Source organism: Dendronephthya gigantea, unplaced genomic scaffold, assembly GCF_004324835.1.
Source record: "Dendronephthya gigantea isolate DGI-Jeju-01 unplaced genomic scaffold, DenGig_1.0 000081F, whole genome shotgun sequence".
In the NCBI taxonomy this organism is placed as follows: Eukaryota; Metazoa; Cnidaria; class Anthozoa; order Malacalcyonacea; family Nephtheidae; genus Dendronephthya; species Dendronephthya gigantea.
Genome location: NW_021163091.1, coordinates 415,225 through 434,030, shown reverse-complemented (window position 1 = coordinate 434,030; position 18,806 = coordinate 415,225). Strand labels below are relative to the sequence as shown.

General features: G+C 38.7%; 1 protein-coding gene across 1 annotated transcript; it reads left to right on the top strand.

Moving 5' to 3' along the window:
* Nucleotides 1-2,568: 2,568 nt before the first annotated feature.
* On the top strand, nucleotides 2,569-5,108 carry LOC114532821 (zinc finger MYM-type protein 1-like). The gene is made up of 2 exons (XM_028554414.1): nucleotides 2,569-2,901; nucleotides 4,251-5,108. The coding sequence occupies exons 1-2, from the start codon at nucleotides 2,569-2,571 to the stop codon at nucleotides 5,106-5,108; spliced, it is 1,191 nt and encodes a 396-aa protein (XP_028410215.1).
* The last annotated feature ends 13,698 nt before the right edge of the window (nucleotides 5,109-18,806 follow it).

Below are 18,806 nucleotides of genomic sequence, written 5' to 3'. Positions count from 1 at the left end.
TCTCAAAATTTTCTTTGTGAATTGAATTAATTTGCTTCTGAAAATGAAAAATTCGCTTCGCGTTAGCGAATCACGTCCAGTGTGTGTGACAGTGTGGGCCTATAAACGCTCAAAAACGCGCGCCTGCAGTATTTAATATTTGCGGCATTTTCCGCGTGCGGATTTTCCTATAATCTCCTTATCAGTGTCTATTTAACAAATAGATTACAATGAACCGTTGTCTGTTCAGTTATAGATACACGGTATGACGTCATATGTGATAAGAACAAAAAAAGTGGCCACGAGCCGCCGGGGCGAGTGGTCACTCTTTTGTTCTTATCACATATGGCGTCATACCGTGTATCTATAACTGAACAGACAACGGTTCATTGTAATCTATTTGTTTTATATAATAAAACTGAAAAAAATCCAAAATTAAACCGGTAAAAAGAAAATTGCTGTGACGTCATTCCGTGCGTCTGTCCTCTTATAGATCATGGCTCTCGACCAATGAAATTGCTTGAATTCTTTACGTTATTATATAAAATCCTATAATCCTATAATCCTATAATCTCCATATGGCTTCGTCTTCTAAGACTTCTTAATTGCTAACAAGCAAGAAGCTTTTATTTGGACCGATAGCGAAGTTGAGTTGCTGCTGAGAGTTGCCAACTTTAGTATGGATTTAAATACAAGGCTTCGACAGCATTAGTGACTTTAGAACCGAGATCGTTCATAGGGAAATCAACGGAAGGTTGAATAGCGCAATGTTTATTTCTAAACAAGCGTTTATTATAAGTTTGTAAGCTACAGTAAAAGACACCTGTTGTATTAGTGTGGATGAAAGGCCAAAACGCATCGAAATGTTTCCGTTTTCGAACGAAAACGCGTTTCACTTACGAATCAAGGTTTCCAGATGGAAATCCACTTAAACGAGGAGTGAAGCAAAAGCCGTTGCAGTTGTCGTTGCCGTTCTATATCGCCAAACTTTCTATTGAGTGCAGTGTAAACGGGGCTCAGTACCGACAGAGGACAGTATGATCGGTGATCACTGCAGAATAAAGTGCTTTGATCAGTATTTAACATAATTCAGAAGTTTTCTTCGTCACTGGTTACGAACAATACATCGCTGTCAGAGTGTAAATATAATGAATGACATAATACCCGTGGTTTAATAGTCCAACTGTGGACCGCATGCTTGCCACGTGTAAATTTATGTGTTGATCTTCAGTAGGAACACGTCTGTCGGGTCTCACGTTTTTTACGTTTATACAAAGAAATTGTTTAAATGAATTGCTGGATTGAACGAAAAACCTATTAAAGATTTTGGATCGCTTGCTGCTAACGTAAGGACAACAGACTACTCCAGTACATGCCGAAATTCAGGGGAAATCCCCTGTCCAATTGATGCCATGCACTTACTGATTACTGATTCGCAGCGCTAGATGGCTAGAGTCAGTACAATTCCGTGAAATGAGACTTACTAAACGGTAAGAAGGCTTCTACTAAGTATTATGTTCCATTAACAAAAAACCGTAACGACAACCGTAGCAGTTTGAACTTTGAAATTCTATGATGCCGTAACTTTACAGTACAGGCATCCGCCATGCAACACGGTATTAATGGCTGCCAAGGTGGCTGATGCTATAAAATATTTCTATGTGTGTGCAGTCAACAATGACCGCTTTATATACAGAAATAAAGAGTTAAAAGACAAACTTACTAGCATAGGCGTACGGGGGGGTGGGGCTGGGGGGGCTGCAGCCCCCCCAATTTTTGGGGGAATTAATCTATTCGGGCAAAAAGAGTCTTGTCATTCGGGCAAAGACGTTACGACGGTCTGGTGATTACACGGGGAATCTATTCACCCAATAACGCTAAACTGAAACTGTTGTGTATATTAGCATAGATCGCATAACTGGTTCAAGCATGTGCGTCAAATTAACCTTTATTAAAGGTTAAGTGCTATAAATTAACCGGATTTGGTTTTGATCACAATCGGATAAGTAATTTTATACCACACGGTTTAGACTAGTGTAACGGATATCGGATAATGGATTAAATGTAAATATAGGCTAATACTAATAGAATAAGGAAAAGTAAGCTGCCGCGGATGCACCATTGCAAGTGCGTCCGAGATTAATATATAAATATAGCAGTTGATAATAAATATAGCATTCTAGATAATAAAGGAAGCGTACACGCCCTATGGAACGAGAGCATAAATACCAAATGCGAAATATTGAATAATAGAGTTGGATCTAAACCACATGTGTGTGCATGTGAAGTAAACTTACACTAGTCTTTCCTCAGGCCTTTATCTTTTTTGACCGCTTCGTCGCTATATAAATAATCGCCTGGAATATTACAAAACTCAATAACCAAGCTCTAATAAAGCGTATGGCATCTCGTAAAAGGCGGTACCGACACCGTGTTCGGTGCGAGGAATGCAATAAGGAAATCGATAGTGATTATCAAGAGGTGCATTCTCGATTGGTTCATAATGGTAAAAAAGTAAAATGCCATCCAGTAATGGAATCATCAGACTCATCCCAGTCGAAAATCAGTAATTTCTTTCTAAAAAGTAACATGACAACCAAGGACGATGACCTGCAGTATGACATAACCCAACCTGGAACTGAATCGAGTGGTAGTAAAGACTTTGCAGCCACAGTGTCTTTTGATGAAGATCTGCCGGACAAAAATGTGAAGGAACTCGTGAGCAAAGAACCAATAACGGCGTTCATTGATGATGTTGAATTAAATGCATTGTCACAGCTCAGAGAAAATAGTGAACAGAATACAGTGACAGATAGCGAAAATGTTACACCAGAATCAATGACGATGTCTAGTATTCTAGCAGCTACACCAATGGATGATCTTAGTTCACCAGCACATATTCTAGACGAACAGCCTGAAAAGGTTTCCATTCCCAGTGAAAATACAGAACAGATTTCGTCCCTTCACGCCCCAAAACAGCCTATATTAGCGGAGTATCCTGCAAGAAAATTCGGCAATGAAACATTTGTGCGAAGATTTCAATCTGAATGGTACAAGAAGTATCCGTGGATAAGTTATGAAGTGGATAAGGATGCATGCGTGTGTTTTGCCTGCGTGGAATTTGGGAAAGATACTTCATTTGTGTTTAAGAATTGGAAGAAGTCAGCAAAGCTAGCAAAACACGGCAAGAGCGAGAACCATGTCAGGTCCATGGCAAGATGGCTTCAGTTCAAAGCAATGCAGAGAAACAAAACTTCCGTCCTACAGCAGCTGAGTACTGCACACAAGGACCAGGTTGCCAGTAACAGACAATACTTAAAAGTAATCATACAATCCTTGATGTATACTGCGCAACAGAATGTTGCGATTAGAGGTCATGAAGAGACCCGGAATGATATATGGGAGGTATCTGACATAAATCGAGGGAACTTTCTCGAGTTACTTTGCATAAGATGCAACGATTTGCCTTGGCTGAGGTCTAAACTGCAAAGCCAGCTCCAGTTACATGCTCAGTGGACATCGCCTGTTGTTCAAAATGAACTACTAGAAATAGTAGCAAACGTCATGCTTGAGAGGATAGCAGCTGAAGCGAGAAGTAGCGACTATTACGGAATAGTTGTAGACGAAACAGCAGATATCAGTCGAACAGAGCAAGTATCCATTTTCCTTAGATATGTTTTCAATGGCGAAACTAAAGAGACATTTATTGGTTTCTATTCAACTAAATCCACGGAAGGGGAAGTATTATATGAGCTAGTGAAGACAGCCATTAGCAAGCTGGAGTTGAAGTTAGAAGACATAGTTGCAGAATGCTTTGATGGCGCTGCAAATATGAGTGGCGCTCGTAAAGGGCTTGCCGCACGTATGAAGGAGTGTTCACCTCTTAGTATCTACGTTCATTGCCATGGACATCGGCTTAACTTGGCGCTACAAGATACTATGACCACAATTGAGCCACTTCAGAAAGCTTTAGGCGTGATCCAGAGTCTCCATAATTTTTTGGAAGGAAGTCCCAAACGCCACGCTATCTTCAAGGATATCGAAGTCGAAGATGAGGGCGAAGATTTTAAACTGACAATTAAATCGCAGAGCGCTACTAGATGGTCTTGTCGCTGGGCAGCTGTAAAGGCAGTGGTAAACCAAATGCCTAAGATCATCGAGGCTCTTCTCTCACTCTCAAAAGATCGTGATCCGAAGACGTACAATGACAGCAATTCCCTACTTAACTCGATTTGTGACTTTCGATTCGTTGTTTTGGTTTGGTATTAAAGGTTGTTTTGTCCAACACCGATGGTTTGAGCAGATACCTACAAGGAAAGCAGATGGATGTCGTAACGGCAAAGAAGAGTGTTGATGGCGTGATCAAAACACTAAGTGAATGTCGTACCCAGGAAAATTTTGATCTCTTGTGGTCGCGCGCTGAAATCATGGCAGACAAAATCAAGGAACAAATTGAGGGTACTGATTTCAATTTCAAAGATGCAAAGGTACCAAGACTCAAACAGCCATCACGCCGGCTGCAGACACTTGTCGGCGAAATGCCTGAAGTGAATGCAGAAGTGGAGTACCGAACAGTGGAAGACCACTATCGTATCACATGTTACTACCTAAGCATTGACAGGATTGTCGCGGAGATGAAATATAGATTTGAAGGTAATGATCAAGAGGTGCTATTGGCACTTGCAGACATAGTCTTCAGCAGCTCTCCGACCATGAAGAATATTGAGTTGGTATCAGACTTCTATAGTATCGACAGTGAGCTTCTTGGCAGTGAGAAAAACGTCTATGAGAATATTGATGCTGATAACCCTGATCCTGAAAGAAAAAACGCCGCTGAAATTGTGAGGAAAATGTTTGAAAATGGTGTTCATGAAGTTCTTCCTGTTGCTTACAAAGTATTTTCGATTCTGGCCACGATCCCTGCAACATCCTGCTCTGCTGAGAGATCTTTTAGCGCTCTTCGCCGCTTGAAAACCTATCTTCGAAGTACAATGGGGCAAAAACGCTTAAACAGCATTGCCCTTATCAATATTGAGAGAGCTTATGCAAATAGTACTTTAAAGAACGATATGGAAAAGATAATTGACATTTTTGGACAGCGACGTAATCGTAAATCATATTTCTTCTAGTCTAGATTATAGTTTTACAAAACTAAATTCCTTGCATGTCTAGTGCAAAACATGACGGAATTTCATATATCAAATAAAATGTTATTATGTTAGTCACTTTTTCTTTCGTTGTAAATCGTAATGAATATATTTAGTTTAGAATTTAAATGGCTAGGGATGATATTTCTTTTTATATTACGTCTGTCAATCTTCAAAGGAAATCCTTTCATTTGTAGTCTTCTCAGATTATATAATTTTATGATGACGTCACAAAATCTATGACGTCATGTCATTCGGGCAAATTGAGCGCAGCCCCCCTAAAAAAAATATGCCCGTACGCCTATGCTTACTAGTGACTATTTCTCATCGGTGAAACTGACTTGTTCACGACAAATGGAAACCAGCTTAAACCGTCAAAACGACATTAGACACGGAGTTGAACACATTCAAGCCATCATGTATATGTGCATGCATGGCTACCTCATATCCTAGAGATTTTATAGCAGAATATTTGTTTGTCCGAATATTTATTTGTTTGAATATTTGTTTTGCCCGCTTTGCCGGGCTGAAATTTAGAAAACGATTATATGAGTAATTTTTGCCGACCTGAGATTTAGCAAATGCAGAAGCCATTGTTGTTTATGCACGTGTTCCTCAGCTAGAGAACATTGACTTTTTGGAGAAAAAAAAACTTATGGTAAACTGGTATGCTAATTTAATGCATAAAAACCGATGCATAGTTTTGGTCTTTCAAAAGTTCATGCATTGTAGATCGTATATAACAAGATGGGATACGAAACTTTTTGGTGATATTTTAATGGGGTTTGAAATTTTTGCCTTAACTTGATAAGGGAGTCAATTTTTTTCTAAAATTAAGGTTACCCTCCGTCCCGGGGTTGTAGATACTTTATGACCGTTGCCTTAGCTTAAACGGTGAAAAATGATCCATTTATTGATCAACTGAGCTGAAATCAGTATTTCGATGTAAATAATAGTTTAATTTCAATGAAAGAACATATTAAATGCATAAAATACAGCTAGGTTTATAGTCATTCATAAGATGTATGAAAGTATTATTTAGTGCATAAAATACAGGTTTATAGTCATTCACAAGATGTATGAGAGTATTTTAAAACTTTGGCTTATCTACCGTTTAAGCTAAACGCCTTTCGAACAACCGGCCCCTTATAAAATCTCTTTATTGTGAAACTAGGTTATACCTAAGGGTAGAAATTCTGCCTGAAAGCATGATGTCAGTGTTTGGGTTGCCAATCTTGTTCCCACGGGAGTTCTCTCCGAAACCTGTTTAGGGATTTCTCTACGAAGTGTCCTGCACGAAGGCAATTTAGCCTAACCTAGTTCCTATTGTTAAGTGTTTAAATATTTTATTTAATCCCTGATCTCAGTGTTTGCTATTTCGGTTGCTATTTACTTTTGCAGTAGTTTGTTCGCTAAATAAACCCTCACTGGAGTAAATTCACTTTGTATTGTAGTGGACGAGGTTCAAAATTTATCTCTTTGCTAATAGACAATAGCCAATAGCGCAGGAGATCAACATATTTAACGGTGCGATTAAGATCTCGGACTGTTTTTAAGACATCTTCGTCTTCGCCCCTCGTTATAATAAACAAGACGCCTGTTCTGGCGTTAACTCCGGCGCACGTGCCAGTTTTCAATATAGAGCTTCTGAACATAAACAATACAGTTCATATTCGCATTTAGATGCCTTGCGAACCTAAATGTTCGATCGCGAAATTCAGAAGCACATCGTACTTTAAAAAGTATAAAAGTTAAATCGTTCAAGAATGTAAATAAATGGTATAATACATTCGCTTTGTCTTACACTTTGCCTTTGGAATTCGCGCTTATATAGTTATATTAAATCTTCAATCCTGTGCAAACTACGACGAGTCAAAGCGCCCATACACGACCACATCATCTTGTTAAACGGCGAAATAGCAGCGATATTACTAAAATAGGACCAGAATCTACACGTATTAAATATATTCTTACCCCAATTCAGTCTAAACTTAATCGAAAAGCATGAAAAGAACGGTTTATTTGTTCCTCTTGGAGGAATTGCCGTATCATGCGAGCGAAATCGAATCGCGCATCGGAAAATTAGCCAAAGCTGTACACCACAACTCTTGGGAGATAAGACTGGGACATAGATAAATCCAATCACATACACATTTAAATACTAGAATGTTTCGCGCCATTACACACTTGCGACGACGAAAAATAATAAAAAAAAAAATAAAAAAAAAAAAAAAAAAAAAAACAAAACAAAACCGAGGCGAATTTTCAACTCCGTCGCTGACGCCGGAGTAATGAACGCACAAAGTTGGACAAAATTTGGGTAATCGCATCATAATGGAAATGCAATGAATAATTTGCGATATTCGTCGAAACCTTGTAATCCGGCTACTACATATAACAATAAACAATTTATTCTGTTGTAACTCGAAATAGCTGCGTGGCTAGAGGCAATATAGAAATCGTTTCCCCATTCACACCTTCATATATCGCCTGCTTTCTTCACGGTTTGCTGGGGAACTTCATTTAAGCCTAATACATTGCGATCCTATAAAGCCCTTATAAAAACTAAGAAGCCTAAATACTAAAGCGCCTGAGTACGAGGCAGGAAAAGTATTATGTTTCGTTTATATCAGTTTAAAACCCACTAAGACCCTAATACAATGCGCGAAAAGAATGTTTGTGGAATGGTATGACTCCCAAAATGCATGAAGAGTTTATACAAACATGTAACAACGAAGTCGTCAAATTGCTGCTCGCCCGTCAAAGTAAATTGATTTTCTTTACATTTTCTTTTACATTGTAGCCATGTAGCTCTGCGAATTTTCTGGACTTTTTGCTTGGGTCAAATTAAAGGCTAATCTCCACTCCGGAAAACGAGCAGCGGATCGGATCGGATTTTTTTCCGAGCTGGTCCGATCCATGAAGTGATTTCGGATCGGATAAAAAAAAGTTAAAACTATTTGAACTTTTTTTTATCCGGTCTCGGACGCTTTCGGATCAATATAAGCCAAAATTTTCAACAAACGGCGCACGCGCGGATTATCTTTCGTTCCGACCCGATCCGATCCGCTGCTCGTTTTCCGAAGTGGAAATTAGCCTTTACTCAAAATATCATCAAATAATGCCTGTGAAATGAATGTGAAAGTAAATATGAAACCGTAGTCACCGTAGAGTCGACGGTTATGTCCAAGCGTCCTAGCCACTGGTACCGTCATTCAAAAGACAAATTTTGATTTGCGCCGCCCCCGGCAATTGTAAATCAGGATCTGCATGTGGCCTTTCTCGTTCGCTTCAAACTCGCTCCACGCTGCGGCAGCAATAAAGCAATATTACATCCCGAATGCCTGTTTCTCATGGGTGAAAATGACTTATATATTTGAATTTCGAGCGTTTCGATGATGGAAATAAATCACATGGTGTTTTTTAAGCCTCGGCTACACGGGAAATTTTTGACAGCGATTTTCTTCTCTTGGTGTATACAGTTGAGTAAACTCAACAGAAAAGATTACGTCACTGTCAACAATTGTTAAGCAATACAATTGTGTACATCCGGGACAGGTCATAAGGGCTGCTTTCGACCTATGCGTTTTTTAGCCATATAGGTCAACAAATGCATACTAAAATATGCACTTTTTTCAAATATGACAAATATGAGGATTTAGACTTTTTATTACGTGTGTGTACGTGCGTATAAATAAAGCGTAAGTGAAAAGCAGCCATGACTCACTCAATAATTATACGAGAACCACTTGCACTGAGGATTTTTATAAAATACAAACAGAACAGTAACTTCAAAAAACATTTTGTAGCTTTAATAAATCTGCGTTTCGACAATATTTTAGTCATTGTCAGGACAGATTAGTGCAAGTAAAGTTACAAACACTGGAATAAATCTATATTGTTAAGAAGGAGGAGTTTAATTAAAAGTGTTACCGGAAAGGACAATTGCGTCAGCAAATTTCATGACGTGATTTTAAATTGAATTGTTATATAATTTGTTTACCATGGACCATAATATTTTCTTGCCCATTTAAAACTTAATTTTAACATTTTGCTATCCGTTCTATCAACAGGAATCACATTTTCCATGCAGTGAAATTAGTATGGATGTCATAGAAGGCATTTAGCCTATCTGTTCGATAGATAACGACCACACTACGAACAATGAACATTCGAGTTGATGAGACTGGTCATGATGTAGATATATGTAAGTTGGCAACGAACAAAAGGTACAAAGAACAAAAACTTAAAGAAATAATATCTGCTATATGTGCTATGCTCAATAGTAATGGTGGAAAAGTTGTGGTATACAACGTGTGCCAGTGCCGACTAGCCAACCTATCGGAACGTTTGTCACTTTTGGTGCGAATGCTGGAACAAAATATGATTTCTATCATTGGAGTGAATCTGACTGTATCGAGTATTATCTTTGAAGAGAGAGAAGAACGTCTGGTCAGCTTGGTCAAAAAAGTGGATTCTTTAATAACAACAAATTATCATCTCTATCTGCCAAGTGAAGCACAAGTTTTACAAGTATCTCCTCTGGAATCTCTAAAGCATGTCCAAGATATTGTCAATAATAAGTTCGTTTTAGAACCAATCGAATTTCATTCCCATCTAAAAAGATTCATTAAAATGCAAAACTGTGGTTTGCGTGAAAGTAAAGTGTGTACTTTTAAGCATTTAAAAGCAGATCAATCCAAACGCACGACGCTAGCAGATAGGATGACTGGTAAAAGCAATAAATTCAGTTGCTACGTTTCCGCCTTTGCCAACTTCAGAGGAGGGCACATCTACTATGGCATCACGGATGATGGAGTTGTTGAAGGAGAAGTTGTTTTCAATGAAGAAGACAAACATGATATTTTAAAGAAGGTTGGGAAGGCAATTAGCAAGATGATCTGGCCTGAGAATATTGGTCAGCCTAAACGAGGGCAACACTGGGATATCTTCTTTCAACCAGTGTTAGATGAAACCTCCAAGGATATCCCATCAACCTTCGTGATCGTCGTCTCCGTGGTTCCATGTCCTGGCGGTGTGTTCACTGAGGAACCAGAATGTTATGAAATGGTGGAAGGAAAAGTTAACAAGATGTCGTTTCTTAAATGGAAGGAAAGAATTTCTGGACCAGAATGGTTGGGTGGTCGAGAGAAAATTCCCTATTCAGTTTCCCGCATTACATGGAGCTCAGCTACTACTCGGAAGACCTTTATTGATACTCATAAATTATTTATGCCATTAATTAATAATGGTCATTGGGAAGCCATCTTAAAAGAAACCAAAAGTCTTGAAAAAAAATCCAAGTTATTTAGTACTATGAAGTTATCAGTTTTGTCAAAACGAATTACAGCACTTTTTCGCAAAGGCCGCGTGGATAAAGCAGATAACCTACTGAAAGAGTACAACGAAATTGTAGCTAAGGGAGAAGATTCATCCATGTTTGAAGTAATCGGGTTGTATTTACAAGCAGCGCTGAAACGTGCACGCGGAGAGACTATTGAGCTGCATAGACTATTACCTGCTGCCTTGTCAATGGCGGAGTTGGTTGAACCAGGCATAGTAGCAGCAACAGTATACGTTTTTGCAGGGACAGTCCTTAATGATCGGATGGAATTGGGCTATTCACCCGATGTCCTTTCAACAACAGCTCTTGACTATTTACAGTATGTTCCAGACTCTTCTAAGGTTGCAGATGATATAAGAAAAAAAGCATACTTGACCCTAGCAGCTTCCCAGCTGGGATTTAGTATAAATGGACAACGCATCAAGGAAAGCATTGAGCGTTCAAGTTTAGATAAAGCAAAGGATATAATCATGAGTGTTTATGGATCTGTTTGTGATGGAAACCCACTCAGTAAATATCACGAAATTCAACTAAATTTGGTTCAGTCGATTTGCTATTATCGGCATTCACAAACACAATTCAACTTAGAGGAAAGAACTCGTCTTTTGAATGATGCCTTCAGCTACGCTAAGAAAGCCGAATGTCTTGCGAAAGAAAACCATTTTCCAGAGATGGCTGAATGGAGTAAAGCTAACGAGGCAATGTGTACGGAAGAGCTAGTGTGTATAAATAAGCGTTTTAAAACTAACAGACGGACAAATCATCCAGACGAACGAATCGTTTCTGACGTTTCATAAGAGTACGAGTCGGAGAAAACTTCGGACGAACAAATCGTCGAAACTTGACCGACCCTCGGAAAGCGAACAAATAGCGGAAAGCAAACAAATTGCAAGACGATTTTTCGCCTGGATGACTCGTTCTTCTTCTAGTTTGGAAACGCTGACCTATTTATAAAAAGAATTATTCAAACAGAGAAAGATTCAGATTGGACTCTGGCATCCAACATCGGCAAACTGCGAAAGCATTATATGTTTTTATAAACTCTACATGTCTTTAGTGACGGTGTCAGGGGTCCCAACAAAATTTCCCCCCCAATTTTGCTGTCTGCGCCTTTCCTTCTCATATCTTTTCATGTTCCGTAAGTAGTTTTATAGTTTTACTGCACTCTCTGCTTAACATAATTATTAAAGGGCTTGCCTCCCTAAAATATTTGTTTGTCCCCCCCCTCGTACATTTTTACCTGGCGCCGCTATTGCATGCCATCAAGTTTACAAATAAGTCTTAAGATGTGATTTGCAGAATATCTGTGAGTATCCCACAGTTGCACCGAAATGTCAGTGCAATGTCACACTAAATGTGGGAATGGTCCCAGAGACACTGAATGCTTCACATCTGCTCAAAGACACACGTTATTGCTTATTCCATAAATTAATGTCAATCCCAGTTCTCGCGCTCACAGTTTCTAACACCTTCTCCCCATTAGAGAGTGACAGCTTAAAGTCACTCATCGTCTTTCGTTTCGCACACTATTTTGCACACTATTAAAAATAACCATGAAACAATTAACACTTATTTACTACGAACGAAGGAAACATTATGTTTTGTGGACCCGAGACCTGTCGATATTTCACGAGGCGAAGCCGAGTGAAATATCGATGGTCGAGGGTCCACAAAACATAATGTTTTCTGAGTTTTCGGTAAATAAGTGTTTTATTATATACCACTTGTCAAAGAAAAACCAAACTACAAGGTAAACAACGAAATATCTATTTATAAAAGATATAATTTCAAATGGATAAAACTTAAAAGTTGTTATTTCCCATGAGATAACACGTTATCTCACTCTGCAGGGGGTCGCGCTGGCGACATCAAAATTTCGTCACTCTCGCGTGATTCGCTCTCGACCAATGAAACGCTACGAAAACAAAACTTTGACAAATGGTATATAATAATGACTGTTGATTTATATTATCCGGTATTTTTTATGTACATTTCGAGAGAAAAACATAAAAACTCTCGACGTCCTAGACACAACGTGAAAAGTTGTTTGTGGCGCCCTGAAAAAAGCTGAGACGACGTCGCCATCCAAGACAACGCCATATTTTCGCGCCATATTACGCCACCTCACGTCCTCTTGAAGTTTACGTCCTCGATCTAAGTCTGTCTAATAACTGGCGTAAACCTGAACTCGATTATATTCCGGTTCGTCAAGTCGTCATACCACAGTATCTGTTGTGCGTCACGCTCGTTTTGCCTAACGATGATCTGAAGAAAGGCTTTCCTCACATCACTAGTGATACAGAACATTCGGAAGCGATTGCGGAGGAGTATATCTAAGAGGAGTAGTGGTTGCAATAAGGGTCCAGTCTCTAAGGAATCGTTTAGTTAGGGCGTGTCTACAATTGGTTTTGAAGAACAGTCGTAGACAATGCGCATTTTTGTCGATGTTGCTTGCTCTCTTATCACTGGTTGATGAGGTATGTAGTGGAAAACCTTTCCGGTAGGTTAATTTAATAACTTTGCCAATGTAATAACAATAAGTTGACACGGGAGCCGCAACAGCTAGTTGCCAATTACCGCGGACCGAATAATTACTTAACACAACAACAAAGCACAACATAACAAACATATAACAAAAAAACAAAGTTAATATAACACCAGACCAAGAGTGGATAAGATCGAGTAAATATGAAAACTGATCACCACGATCAGTCAATTTATAAAACTGAATGAAATAGAAATTCGCGTCGAATATATATATAGGTTAGTAGACCTTATCAACTCTCAGGCCTGTATTCAAAAAGCTCACTCACACTCACACTCATTGAGTGTGACATATAAATTTTGTTAATGCTGATCAATGAGAAAGTTTTCTCTGAATACATGGAAAGATATAAGATTAATCACTGAAAATCAAGCCCCTATTCGGCTGGAAAAACCGCCATTAAAACGTTATGAGAAGATTAAGATCTCCCACTCAATGAGTTTGAGTGTGAGTGAGCTTTTAGAATACAGGCGTCATTCTCGTATTATCTAACAACAGCAGGATATTGGACACGCAAGACTGCGCGCCAAGTTACATTTTAGGCATATTGCTTTGAATGTTCGAGGATTTTCAGAGTCATAATTCACTGCTAAAGATTTAAACTTTGAACTAGACGTTGAACTAGAACAGACTCGATCACCCCGTCTCTTAACTGTTCATTCATTATTTTGTCATATTCTTCCAGCTTCTCCATTTTCTCAAGCTTTTGCGTGATGTTGTGCAGTCGTGCAATCGTCTGATTCTTGTTTCCTGTCAGAGGCATACAGTCACTTTTCCAAGGTAGCGACGCCAAAACATCTCTGCACAGTCGCTCAAACTTTTCTTGGCCAGTATGGAGTAGGAAATGCTTGTAGGTCTTGGTGCTTGAGTAAACACCACCATAAAGTGTCCACCTGAAAAGTGTCAATTCGGCTCCTGGATCCCTCTCCTGGTCCTCACCCAATACTGCGGGCCCACCAGACTTAATACGTTGAAAGTCTGTTACACCTAGCATGACGTGGACTGTAAGATGTTCCCAGTTGACTTTTCTTCACTAAAGCATATGACTAAAGGTTAGTTGTCGAAGGCGTGGTGGTTTTCTCTTTATCTGATTAATGTTTGGATTTGTTACATGGGTTAAGATATCCTTTTCTGCTTTATACACCCTATTTCCATCTTAAACGCATTTCCCACTGTTGGGATCCAATCGTGATGTTATAGATCTCCACCATCTTGTTTGAAGTGCCATACATTTGTTCAATACAACGTCTTTCCTTTTTCTTTGGTCTTGGCCTCAACTTTGTAATGGGGTTACTGCATATGTACGAACGATTTGCACCTGTATCAATCATGAGTCTCGCCGACGCCCCTTCGACGCTCGCAAGTAAGGTGGATGAATAGCAGAAGAATTCTGGGTTGCTGTTCTCATGCCTTGTTCTTCAATCTGATTCTCACTGTCCTTTGACGATTGTCCTGGTTGTTGGGATGTCACGAGCCCTGCTTGTTCTCCTTTGGTTTCGTTTTCCTTTTGACTGTTCCTTGTGTTGCCCATTGATGATCTTTCGTGTTGTAGGCATATGGAGGTATGGTGTTTTTGTGGCATCCTCGAGCTCTTGGGCCGGTTGCAAAAGTCGGCTTGCTTAACCCAGGGTTAACTTAAAGTTTCACATCAATTTTTTTAATCGCTTTTTTATGTTGAACATGTTTTTTCATAAATATTTTGTCGATCAATAGAAGTCTTATTTTGTAAAGTCTTGAAACAAACAGCGGTGCAGAAGCATATAAACCAAAACAGTTTCCCCAACTCTATTAAGTAGTGAAATTTACTAATTTCGGAAAGATTTGACTCATCGACTTCGATGTTGAACTGGTTCCAGAAACGGAGCAAATCCTTGTAATCTCCAGAAAAAGGTGTAATAGGGTATCTTTGTAGCTTCACCGCTAGTAATATTTCATATTGTTTCCTTTCACATTTCACGTCGATATATTTCAAATATTGTAAACGATATATATCCCAAATGTTGCATAAACTGTATAAACTTGGTCCGACACTATAACCTTTTGAATATTTGTCGATCGAAACGCCTTTTCTTATCTCGTTAAAGTTGTATGATTTCACGTATTAAGACCGCACCGTGTGATTTTCTTCGGAATTTCGTTCCGATCTTTGTTGAAATCCAACCGTTATTATTTTCGCGTGATGCCTACGTCCTGCCGGGGTCGCAACGTTCAGTGTGGGGAATGGTCCCAGAGACACTGAATGCTTTACATCTGTTCACTTCGCTTTGTTTAAAACTATTTCAAAATATATACAAAAGGTTTTCTTTTCTGAGTTTGCTCGCTCCGCTCCGACACATGTTATTGCTTACCCAAAATTAACATAATCAACTGTAATGTCAATTCCAATTCGCGCTCATAGTTTCTAACATTAATGCTTGCATGGGAACTTCACGGTGGCTTTCTGCACATTTTACAGACAAATTTAGCGTCCAAATTTCTCCCTAGACGGCTAAAATTACAAATATCTCTTCGGTAACATATCTGCTAGAGCTAAAACCTATTTAGAGTTTGCGCTTGGCAGAGACCCGTCAGAACGAAAGTTAGATTGGGGGGCTGCGTCCATTCGAAAAATGGTGCGTGGGCACAGCTTGCAACACATTCTTCCCCCTTCTTTATGCGATTTATATCTCATATAACCTTCAATGACGCAACTAGCACAGTGTAAAAATCCGTCGCATGTAAAAATTTTCTTAAAGAAGCTTCATCAATACTCAATAGAAAGGTTTCAAAAGGTTCTGTAATGCGAATTTTTTTTGCAGTGTCATTTTCAACAATGTATCACCTTCAACAATGTCACCTTCAAGAGTGCCATGCATTAGATTTTATTCGACCAAAACAATGTTTGGGTTCTTTTTTGTGCAATCTGGCAACCGTGGTCGTAACAGTATATTGAACATCTTTATTATTGAAATCACGCAACGTTGTTTGTCTCTTAACTTCGACTATTGGTCAGCGCAATTTTTGCAAAGTGATATAAGGGAAAATGACCACTCACCAGTCATAACATTTTAACACAATTAGCCTTTCTCACGACGACGTTTTTGGGGTACTTTCAATTTTCCCAAACGGGTTTATAATAAGTTATAATGAAACAAGTTATAAGGAATAACTAAGCAAAATAATGAGAATATGGTCAAGGCAACGGGGTTGTTCATTGCTTGTCTAACCCGTTTACTACAGCACGGTAAGAACAAACCAAATACCAATTCAAACTATGATTTAATAACCGAGACGGTTCACCTTCAAGATGAGACAGAAAGTGTCAATGCAAACTTTATTACTAGAGTACTTCAACTACAGCAGACTATAAAGAGCCACTCGAAATAACGTGAAAAACTCGCCCTACCGGCTCGTTCCCCCTGATTATCTCTCGTTCACCCAAACTCCCACGCGTGTTTCTTTAAAATACTGTACAGAAGCACGGAAAATGTTTTCTATTTCTTAAGTAGTAGCATTCTGCTCATTTGGGCAATGTGCTCTGGGCAATGTGTCAAAATGCTGGAATTTTGAGATTTTGTATGATTTACAGATTTAAAGTGAAGATTTTTCGGAAGAATATTTGCGTTCTCTGTTTTTTAATTAATTTATGTGCAGGTTTGAAGCGTCAAAAAGGTCTAAATCATCGTGGTGTTTGAAAAAAAGATAAGAACTCCTAGAAGGTCTATCATGCATCAACAAGCAATTATTCACCAATGAATTGCAAAAGTGCGAGAAACTTTGCCATGAATTATTATGTTTTTACAAGGCTTCTGAGTTCTGCTTTCTTCGCTTTCTTTTCAGCCGAGCAAATCGAGAAAATTGAGGAAGATAAAAGTTTTCAAGAGTACGAAACAGGTTATCTTTGGCTATTTTAGTGAAAAACCCCAGATAAAGCCAATTTTAAAATGTAATCGCTTTGTTGCTTTTTTATGATATATATATATATATATATATATATATATATATATATATATATATATATCCGTATTGATCCGTATTGATATATATATATCCGTATTGATCGTCCATTTAAAATAGATCCGTTTTAAACATGATCTTACGTGGAGGTAAGATTCAAACCAAGCAACCAGCTCGAGTCTAACACTGGCAATTCTAAGAAATGACTCAAAATTTATTGTCTTGCGAAAGTCAAGGAAGATGATACGAATGACCTTCTTAGTATTATCGATATATAGCCATATACATCATTTAGTCCATTTGTTTATCATTTGTATATCTATGTACCTAATGACTTCTTCACCGATCTAGCTAGAAAGTCAGACTCCCTCTTATCCGTTTTGGAAGAGGAAGATGTAAATAACAAACTCCATCGCTTTAACCATGTTGTGCAATCAACACTAGATGTTCACGCACCGATTAAAACAACAGCGATTCTTAATCGACCTTGCCCTTTTATCACACAAAATCTTAGAAACCAAATGAAAGAGAGAGACCGATTACACCATCAATTCCTAATTACGCGTGACACTAAGGACTGGGAAAATTACAAGATCTACCGAAATAATATTAAAAAAGCTCTCAGGAAGGCAGAAAATGAACATAATTCTAATGAAGTACAGCAACACAAAGATAACCCGAGGTCTATCTGGAAAATAATAAACCGTCTGGTACCATCAAAGAGCCAAGAGAGACAAATTTACACCAAAGATCACAAATCTATCGCAAACGAATTCAACCAATTTTTTTCATCAGTTGGTGAAAATGCTGCAAAGAAATCTATTCATCTAGCAGCTGCTAATAACATCGCTCTGCAGGAACCCTATGAAAAAGTTTATATACCGGAAAACGATCAATTTTCGTTTAGGGCGGTATCTTGTTATGAAGTTCGTCGAGTGGTGTTATCTTTACCTAACAATAAATCTCCCGGCCCAGATTTAATTAACCCAAAGATAATAAAAGACTGTCCTCCAGTCATTTTGGGTCCTCTTACGGATATTATTAACTGTTCTTTCCGAACTTCTACCTTTCCACTGGCATGGAAAAAGGCAGAGCTCATTCCTATACATAAAGAAGGTGATCATGAACTACCCTTTAATAACCGACCAGTGTCACTACTAGCAGTAGCGTCGAAAGTGTGTGAAAAATTAGCTCTTGAACAATTGAATTCCTACTTAATCAACTACAAGCGATTAACTCCCCACCAAAGTGGAAACAAAACACTCCATTCGACGGAAACATTAAATATTTTCACCACTGACTCAATCTTAGATGCCATGGACAAAAAGAAGCTTACAGCGCTAGTGTTGCTGGATCTCTCAAAGGCGTTCGATAGTATAAATCACCAGAGGCTACTCCAAAAATTATTCAATGTCGGAGCTTCTAATTCCACAATAAATTGGTTTAGAAGTTACCTAACTGACCGCTCCTCAAGTCACTCGTATTGATTCTACAATATCGGAGCCACTATTATTAACTCATGGGGTACCTCAGGGGGCCATTTTATCGCCACTGCTCTTCTGTATATACTTAAACGATTTACCCGCTACATCCTACAATGGCAATCTGGAATCATATGTAGATGATACAAAGTTACTGTTATCGTTTCCTCTATCAGAAGTTGACAACGCTGTAAAAAACTTGGAACAAGATCTACATATATGATCGCGACTTGGTGCTGCGAAAACAGTCTTCTGGTCAACCCAGACAAAACTAAATTTATGATTCTTGGAACAAGACAGTTGATAAGAGAGCTCGATGTTAATATCTCGGTTCCTTTCATGGGAAAGCTTTTAGAACCTGTTGATTGGGCGAA